This window comes from Amphiprion ocellaris, chromosome 11 (assembly GCF_022539595.1).
Source record: "Amphiprion ocellaris isolate individual 3 ecotype Okinawa chromosome 11, ASM2253959v1, whole genome shotgun sequence".
In the NCBI taxonomy this organism is placed as follows: domain Eukaryota; kingdom Metazoa; phylum Chordata; class Actinopteri; family Pomacentridae; genus Amphiprion; species Amphiprion ocellaris.
This window is the reverse complement of record NC_072776.1, coordinates 22,539,616-22,549,446: the sequence shown is the minus strand read 5'-3', so window position 1 is coordinate 22,549,446 and position 9,831 is coordinate 22,539,616. Positions and strand designations below refer to the sequence as shown.

The 9,831-nt window shown below is 39.0% G+C and overlaps 1 protein-coding gene across 7 annotated transcripts in view; it reads left to right on the top strand.

Moving 5' to 3' along the window:
* The first annotated feature begins 1,051 nt into the window (after positions 1–1,051).
* The window catches only part of mlphb (melanophilin b), a 48,923-nt gene continuing 40,143 nt past the window's right edge, over positions 1,052–9,831 (top strand). For all 7 annotated transcript variants that reach the window (XM_055015466.1, XM_055015463.1, XM_055015465.1 and 4 more), the window contains exons 1-2: positions 1,052–1,209; positions 6,028–6,199. In XM_055015466.1, coding sequence (XP_054871441.1) covers positions 6,075–6,199 — 125 coding nt within the window. In that variant the 5' untranslated portion in view covers positions 1,052–1,209; positions 6,028–6,074. The remainder of the gene's footprint in view (positions 1,210–6,027; positions 6,200–9,831) is intronic.

Genomic DNA, 9,831 nt, shown 5'->3' with positions numbered 1-9,831 from the left:
AGACTTTCTTACGCCTGTGTGGAATAAAACAACTCCTGTGCAGAATGTACAGATTCATCCGCCACAATATAAAAAAAATTCCAAAATGTAAAGTGTAAAAATGAAGTGAGCAACTAACATTCTCAAGGCTGTATTCATGTTTATTTAATCCACAGGAAGATGACAGGGCCTGGCAGTTGAGCAAATAAGAAAATTGGATTGCTGGACTAGTCACATGGCTTAAATCAACTCTTTTGGAAAACACACACCAGTGGGGGAGGGCATGGGAGCCAATCCTTATGTTTATAAGAGGAGAACGAGACAAATAAATTAACAAAGAAAGAGCATCTAAATTCTGACTGTTGATTTTCACATTCAGTTGGATGTCTTCAACTTTGTCTTAATGGTTTTCTCAGTGTGTATTTCTGTCACAATAGATGAGGAGTTTCTTGTGTGAAAGCTGTGCTTACTTTATCCAACTAATTTTTACATGACGTAAGAGTAATTGTAATCATCTCAGCATTAAAAAATATGCAAGTTGCAGTTCCAAGTGTAAATGTTTGGCTTTGTCAGTGGAAGCTGATTTCTCTCTGAGAGGGAAAGTCGACCCACCCACTATACTAATAGTAGTCTTACAACTGCATTCTTTCTCCTGGAACCCTTACAATACAGCGTTGCATCAATTATTAACCAGGAAAAAGCCTCAAAATTATTTTGCTCATTAGTAGCCCTCCCATTATTTCTTGTGAAACATACTTGACCACAGTAGGTCAGGTATTAATTAAAAGGCATCAGTTAAAGGATCTGAAGTCATGCATCATCACTCTCTCATATAACATAGTATCCGTAGCATGTGACTGTGGACTTAAGCTCTATTGGCCTTTATAACCTCCTGATCAGTGTATATTTGGACTGTCCAAGCAATAAACTGTCCCAAAAAACTGCTTCCAAACTGATTGATATTCTATTAATTAGGTACTTTGCTGACATATTAGCCCTTCTGCTGTATTTGAATAGCTGTGAAGTAGATCGGGGGGGTCAAAGCACATAGCCTGACCCTTTGAAGCAAAGTCAAGAAAGGCGGAGAGGAGGGAGTCTCCCAGCCTTTTCTTCCTCATGGTTAACTAGACATGTGATTAGCATTGCTGTCTGCTACTTAGTTTGCCCTGCAGTCAAGCTGGTCTGCCTTAAGGGGAAACACTGTCTGCAGGCTACTCAGTCAACAGCAAGGTAAGTCGGTGTCATGCTAAAGTTATGTTAATGTCTACATGTGTTTGCATCTCAGAGGTGTTGCTGTATTTTGAATCCTGCTTCTTTGTTGAGATTTGCATTGCTTTGTTTGTCAGAGGACAGCAAGGATCTGTACTGTTTCTCTGGGCCAAACTCATGTTTGAAAGGATTCCAACTTATCAGAGGCAAACTTCACATGTTGAGGAGTTTTTGAAGCAAATGCCAATTAGTTTGTGTGAATTTTTTTTCACTTATCAGCCGGTAGTCAAGGTTGTCATGTTGAAATCTCCACCTAAGAGATAAATGGTTTTAATGAATTTAGAATTTAAGCCTCATCTGTGCTTTTTCTTGTGGTGGTGAAACTATTCCAGGTGTGTGTGTCTCCACACCTGTTATCAAGTCAAACCTTCCTTTTGCAAACACAAGGAGTCCTGTTGATGTGCACCTGTTGAATACTGTGCATCAACAGCAAATTATATTTGGAAAAATACATATTTCAGACAACATTGGCTTTATGATTTAGATTTGACTGCCTAATGAATAAAGCCTAAAGTGCTGTAAGGAATATTTAAATAGAATTTGGATTGTTTTCTTATTGTTCCGTTAATACAACAGAGTACATGTACACACCCACTAACCAAATATGTACACATACTGTGTATACTGCTTGGCTGCTAAAGTGTAAGAATTTAACTGTGGGAAAGTTAGAAGCCATTTTTTATGTAGCTGGATGACTACAATGTTCTACCTGCATTTTACCAATTAGATGAGAACATGTTTCTACCAGCATGCTTGTTTTTACCATTAGTGCCCACTTGCAGAAGCAGAAATTAGATTAGGCTCCTCAATGATTTGAGTCTTTTTGACATGGCCTGTGGAAAACAAGACAATTAGGTGATGGTCCTGAACATTCCTTTACTCCTCCCTGATTTTGTTAAACTCTTCACATGCAATTCAGTGGCATTGCTTGTGTGTGTGGAAGCGTGTTCACATGTGTGTGTCACTCTGTCAGCTTGGGTCAACTTACCTCATCCTCTGAAACCAATGCATTATGAAACTGGACCATGTGAAATATTTGGTTGGGTTCCATTTAACAGACTTGATTAAAATCGTGCAGCAATGTGATGGTTGAACTGTGCCAGACCTTCCCAGATCACAGGACATCTGCTTGTGGAAGAAACAGTTTAAGCACTCAATCTAGTGCAATGCCTCTCTGACCTTTGGTAAATACTATCATTCTGCTCTGATTTGTTTGGACAAAACAACAGAAAACAAAACTGACAGCAGATTTCTCAATGTGAGTTGTAAAATTTAGATATCTTTGGTTCACAACTGATAGCCTGGGAGTGACTTGCAAACAGAAGAAAGCTTTTATATAATACAGCAGCATTAAAGGCTCTTTGTGCAACGGTCAGAACTGCAGGATGTCCCTGTAGCCCCAACACCTCCCCCTCCACCACCTTTTATTAAAAACCAGAATGGTTGTGTACACAAGAGAAACCAAAGCATAATCCAGCTACAAACATTAGCCAATGCTAGCATTATGAAATACCTTAAATGGATATAATGAATTCCTGTCAACTTGAGTATCTGTCTGTCAGAGCAGAGTGGATCGGTAGATGAATATTCAGCAGCACTGTGAGGAAACAGACACACACAAAGCAGATTGAATCTGATGCTAATTAGAAGGAATAACAGAGAGGAGGTTTTTTAGGGCTCTAGCTGACCACTTGACTGCGCTTTTGCTTTTCCAATGCAGTGTGTGAGGCCACTTTTGCTATAGTTGTAAAGCCAAGAGTTTCAAAGGGAGGGACTCACATGCACCAACATGACTGTACTGGCTAAAACAAAGAAGCTCTGATTACGCACACAGAGAAAGAAAGTGTAACTTCATTCTCTGCGAAGAATATCTCTAAAATATCTTCACATTGCAGATAGTTGTTTGCTGCTAATTAATGCTATATTGATGTTTAGAATCGTGCATGTTGCACCTTTAAATGTTTGTTCAAATGCTTTGCGTGACTTATGCTTTAGTTTTACTGACCAGTGGCAACTTGCAGTTGTGCAAATAATTTCTGTGTCCTTTGAAGCCTCTCCCTTTATGTCACCAAGTGAATTTACCTCTGTAAACCCGGCTGTGCCTGAAACACAGGTGTGGCAGATCACACTGCAGTCATAAAACATTAAGCAGCATCATGTTAAGTTGTTTTAGAAGCTAATGATCAATGATAAAAAGCATAGCATAAGTGAAAAGTTAGCTAGTCCTCTCATGTTGGTAGAGACCAAAATAAGAGCTAAAGGGAGTGAATACTAAATTTATGTTTATTAAATTTATCAGGTGGACAGAAACACAACATCATATGAATGATTTGTAAATAAGCCACTGTTTTCCAATATGTTTTCCAAGTCAGCTTAAAATGACAATAATGGCATCCTGTGTTCTGTTTGCAATATTATTCAGCTGCAGGTACAAAAAGCTAAACAAACAAGTTTTCCAGGTTTGTAGCAAACACCCAAAGAATTCTTCTTGCTGTTGTCCAGAAAGAAAAATTACCATAACCTTGGCTTCAGTAAATCTGGTTTAATAGCTTGTCAGAAGCTATTTTCTAGTTGTCAAGTCCTAACAATGAAGTCATAGAAGTTTCCAGTTTGTGTCTCAGCCCTGTTTGGTTTCATCTTCTCACTCCTTTTTCTTGTCACTTTCCATCCATACACAGATGTCAGATTTTCCTCCCAGTTATTGTCACCTGACTTCCACATCTGTTTCTCATTCCCCAACTTCGACTATTTCTGAAAATCGATGAACCATTTGTGGCATCAACGATGGATGGTGGTGCCTGACTTCTCCTGACTCCAACACAAAAATGAGCATTAGGCATGCAAGCTGGACCATGCAATCATCTCTGGGTCATGGATTGTTTGTGTATAGTTTATTTCTCTATAATAGCGGAGGTTAGCAATGGAAACCGAAGTTGCTGTTTTTGTTAACCAGCTGAAAATGTTTTTATTTCTGCTGTACAGTTGAACATTTTAACAGAGGGGTCTATGGTGACTCTTTTTAAGAGCTTTCCTCAAGTGGTCATTTAAAGATGTGTGGGGTTTGGCACATTGGCTTCATGTTTGAGTCCCAGAGGTCACTGCTTGTTCCTCAGTCAGCTCCCATATGCCTGCTACTTTGCCTAATGTTTCGTCAGACTGTGATGTCATTTTTGGCTCTTGCCATCTAGTTAACTTTTCAACTCTGTTTCTCCTGTCTACCTTTATACCTGTGATGCAACTTTATCACTGCACTGAATGATTCCTATCTCCTTCCTGTCTTTGTCACACAAAATGTGACAGAAGTGCTTTAAAATCATAAATGTGGAACAAAGGATCTGCTTCTCTTTTTTGATTCAGAAAAAATCTGAGCTGCCTAAACATAATATAAAGATATCCCATTCATACATTTAAAATCATCATAATAGTAATAACTGTAATGATTCCTCCTATCTACACTGGACAAAATCAATAAGAGCCTCCATGTCTTGTGAAAAAATTCTTTCTAGTGCTAAAGCTGCTGAGGAGAATCACCAGGCTGAGTTGGGGACCAGTAAATATTTATTTGTATTTTTATCTTTATAGTACGAGATTCTCTTTTTGTGTTTGTGTCCTTTCTTCGATGTGCAGAGATACTCTCTGGCATCTACAGGCTGGTTTTCTTCCTGGGTCACAAAGATGTCAGGAGAAACTGGCTTGATTTGATTGACTTTACACTGCATTTTTACACAGAACTAGGACTCTGGATTTAACCTCATATTTCACAGTGTTAGAAAGAGATCACTTTTAAAACTTGCAGGCATGAACAAGGAAGACTTTTTTTTTTTTTTAATATGAAATTATCCTTTAATTTTTGAGAGAGAGAGTTTTAGTTTTCTTCATGCAAACATGGCCTTTTTGACTGTTAGCATTTGTTTAGGTGTTAGTAATCTGAGTTTAGGAATCAGTGATAGTTCTGAAGTTGTTTATAAAATTCACTGTCTGAACTCCAACAGGTAAGACTGACTCATGGGGAAGCTTATATCCAAACTTCACAGGGAAATCTATTTCAAAAGACTTCTCATGATTTGTGAAGCTGTCCCATTAACATAACATGATTTTCTCTGTCCACCTGATGAACACTCATGTCATGTTGTGAGCTTCAGCACCTTAAGGTGTGCACAGTCCTTGCTAATCCATCCATTATCTATACACCACTTAATCCTCACTAGGGTCGCGGGGGGGGGCTGGAGCCTATCCCAGCTGACTCAGGTGAAGGCAGGGGACACCCTAGACAGGTCGCCAGTCTTCCGCAGGGCTACATATATAGACAAACAAGCACTTTCACATTCACACCTACGGGCAATTTAGAATAATCAATTAACCTCAGCATATTTTTGGACTGTGGGAGGAAGCCGGAGTACCCGGAGAAAACCCACGCATGCACAGGGAGAACATGCAAACTCCATGCAGAAAGATCCCGGGAAAGCCGGGACGCGAACCAGGGATCTTCTTGCTGCAAGGCGAAAGCGCTAACCACTACGCCACTGTGCAGCCCCCAGTCCTTGCTAATGTGACACTAACTGATCATTTGTTAAAAGAATGCAAGTGAGTCACTTTAGAGAGATTCACAATCTGTAGTGTTTTCACTGCAGTTCTTATTAAATAATGGTATTCATATAAAATCTATATGTTGCTCACATCTCTGTGAATGCTGATAATCCTGACCATGATTTAATTTCTCTTCATTAGCAATAAAGTTGTTTTGTTTTTGTTTTTTTAATTTTTACTGCTTTACTGTAGCCCAGCACCAGGCAGCCAGCCAGCTCACCAGCACCAGTTTCACAGTCATGCCTGGCACCACTGCAGCCAAGAAGCTTGATCTTTCCAAGCTCACAGACGAGGAGGCCAAGCATGTGTGGGAGGTTGTCCTGAGAGATTTCAACCTGAGGAAGAAGGAGGAGGACAGACTTGGGTAAGTTAAAAAGATCACATGTATCACTTTTTTTTTTAACATTTTCTATTTTCTATTACTGTGTTTATGATGTAACATCTAACCATTTTAACGTAATCAAAGTAGGTTCTAAAGACCACTAAATGTACTCTATTGAATTACACTTCTGTAAAATCTTATTTTCATCCGTTGATGTGTTTAATCTATTTCAGCTGTGCCTTGTGTGTAGTGCAGTATTACCTTTGTAATCTGGTTTTAGAAGTCTCCCCATAGGCTGTGCTTATGCTGTCCCTATGTTCACCTTTCCTGTGTGGTCTGGAGGATAAATGCAGAATGCACAGATTATTGCAGATGCTCGTTTATCTGGTTTTAGTCTTATTCCATGTCTGCTGTTGCATAGCAATAGCTGGACTGTTGAACTTGGATCACCTGGTGTTTCAGAGATCTGTTTATGGGAGGATGCAGTACAACCATAAAGTTCAGCTGCTGCCTTCACTGTGACTGGTTGACATGAACACCAGCAGTATAGCAGGAGTTCAGTGAAAACCACACATTCATTGCATTTTGTGTTTATGACTGAACACTGAACAAATATTTGATGATGTGATGATGTGATTATAACAAACATACTGCTTCTGCAGTACTATGGCAGTGGTATGTTTTAATCCTACTAATTTCTTCATTTGTAAAAGGAAGAATATATGACTTTTTCATTCAAAAGTATCACCTGAAGGGAAGCACTGTCCAATGTACACTACCATTCAAAAGTTTGGAGTCATCCAGACAATTTCATGTTTTCCATGAAAACTCACACTTTTATTCATGTGCTAACACAATTGCACAAGGGTTTCCTAATCATCAATTAGTCTTTCAACACCATTAGCTAACACAATGTAGCATTAGAACACAGGAGTGATGGTTGCTGGAAATGTTCCTCTGTACCTCTATGTAGATATTCCATTAAAAATCTGTCGTTTCCAGCTAGAATAGTCATTTACCACATTAACAACGTCTAGACTGTATTTCTGATTAATTAAATGTTATCTTTATTGCAAAACCTGCTGTTCTTTCAAAAATAAAGACATTTCAAAGTGATCCCAAACTTTTGAACAGTAGTGTATGTTTCACATGGCGGTTCACTGCACTTTTCCATGAAGACTGCACTCACATTTCACTGTGAGCCAGGAATCCCATGTTCTGTCCGTAAATAATGTGTTTCATTCGTACTGGGAGAGGATGGATGAGCAACCAATTTGTTTGATGTAAGCTGAGCAGAAATTACATACTTAGGCGAATACAGAACAGACTAACTTTGTTCCACATCACCAGCAGCTGATTCAGTCATTTGCTCTTAATTCCCTGAACTGCTGCTCACATCGCCTTGGCAACAGTGACTGACGGATGGTTTAAAAATCAGGCTGTGGAGGAAGAGATTTAGAGGGAATTTCCCCTTCTCCTGTGTGGACGACCTGTGCAGAGTAGAGCAGCAGTAGGTCTGTAGGATTGTAAAAACTGGCCACAAAATGAAAAGAAAAACACCCAGTGATATATTTTTTGAGTAATTAGACCTGCTGTGTGTCTCTAATCTGCTCTCTTCGTTGTCTGAAACAGGAAAACAAGTGATGCTAAAGGTTGTATAGTGCAATCTGGACCACATTTAAAGCAAAGAATAAGATAGAGGGACACCCAAAAGTGGAACACAAAATTTGGATTGTAAAAACATTTGGGATCACCATTAAACCCTTATCATCTCTGCTTATAATGTGCAACAAATGATTTAAAATCTCAAATATCCCGACAGTGGGATTCCTTTTTTTTCAACTAAAAATACTAAAAAGATGGTGCATTTCACCATGACTATATAACCTCTGGTTTTAGAGACGTTCCACATTAGCTGCTGCATATCCGACTCATTTCAGGAAGAACATGTGATCTGCATCTGTGATTGACAGCTGGAGCTGTCAGTCACAGTTTGAGCTGGAAAACTGTTGATTCATTCAGTGTGAGGTAGCAGCTGGGTTGAATTCCTACTGGCTACTGAAGCTGTGAGGCTAGCTAGTTTTGAATGCTGAAGGAATGGCAAAAATCCATCTTAAAAGCTTTTATTTTACACCTCCACTTACACCTGTTACAACAACCACAGAAACACAATAAAAACTAGAAAAGCACTCAGAGAGAGCATTACTCCGCCAAGGCTGTTCATTCCCTCATGTGGCATTGTCAGAAATGCAACATTTTTTTTTTTTAGAAATGCAGCATTTCTTTATTAATTATTGATGATCAAAAATCACGGCAAAATAGAATGTTGCCATTTAATATAGATGTACCCACAAACAAAATGACGCTGCGCTGAACACAGGCATGTGTTGTGCATGTGTACGGATTCTGAATCACGTTACCTAAATATGTAGTGGACGGCAGGAACTGATGGGACTCGGAAACACCCCCACAATTTAATCAATTGCTCATTGTTCACTGTAAAAAAGAAAACTACAGTCTATTCAGCAGAGTTGGTATTCTGATTTGTTTGAACATGAAAATTAAAATAGCTACACTTGACTTGAAAATACGCATCAGACCAATCGTGTGTACCTCATTATTTCTAAATTTGTGATTGTGAATAAGCTGAAAATGTAGTTTGTTGTTGGTACAACAAAGTTGGAAAAAAAAACACCAGCTTTCCCAGAGTACACAGCAGGGGCAAGTCCTCATATTTTCTTTCCCTTGGCTTACAACTCAGCTATGACCCCATGTAGCGCAACAGGTTGAGTGGCTGACCCATAAAAAGGGGCTATAGTCCCTGATGCAGCGGTTATGGGTTCAAATCCAGCTCATGGCCCTTTGCTGCAGGTCCTTCCCCCATTCTTCTCCCCACTTTCCTGTCTCTCTTTGACTGCTGTCTCTCAATAAAACCAGAAAAGGGCCAAAAAAATAACTTAAAAAGAAAATGATCGTGGGGTTGATTAGCTTTTGGTAGTTCTGTGATTTACACTATTCAGCTTAATAAACAAGTTTATATTGGCCAAATGAAGAATTAACAGTAGTGACTATTTACAGAACAATGTAAATGTAACTAGTACAACAAGGAAATAAGACTTTGGACAATGAACTCGCAAATCGTTGAGACAATTCAAAAATTTTGCTGCAAAAGGTTGCCTTGAAATTTTAAGTTTTCTCAAATATTCTTTTTTTTACATTGTATCATTTCCGACAGATAGGTTCTGATAAGTCCGCAGCGATGGATTTGTAGTGGGATCGCAATCGTGATCATCTGCAGGCAGCTGATGTAATGTTCACTTGTCATAGTTACAGTGACGCCATGCCGCTATCTCGCAATGATACAGAAATGTTTGACAAATCTGTGGATCCAGACCATAAGCCACATCACTGCCAATATCTAATCACTTGGTCCTTGTGTTATTTTTGACATTCCCTGAAAATATTGTTAGTCTGTTTTTGAGTAATGTTGTGAACAGACAGACGGACAGACAGACAAACCAACACCGATCATCACATAACTCCATGGAGGCTCCGCCTCCTTGGCGAAGTAATTATTTTGACTATAGTCAACATTTAATGTGTATTTATGCTACCCAAAATTGGAACTGACAAAGAGCCAATTTGGCTGTAAAACACGTCTTCTTTTTAAATGT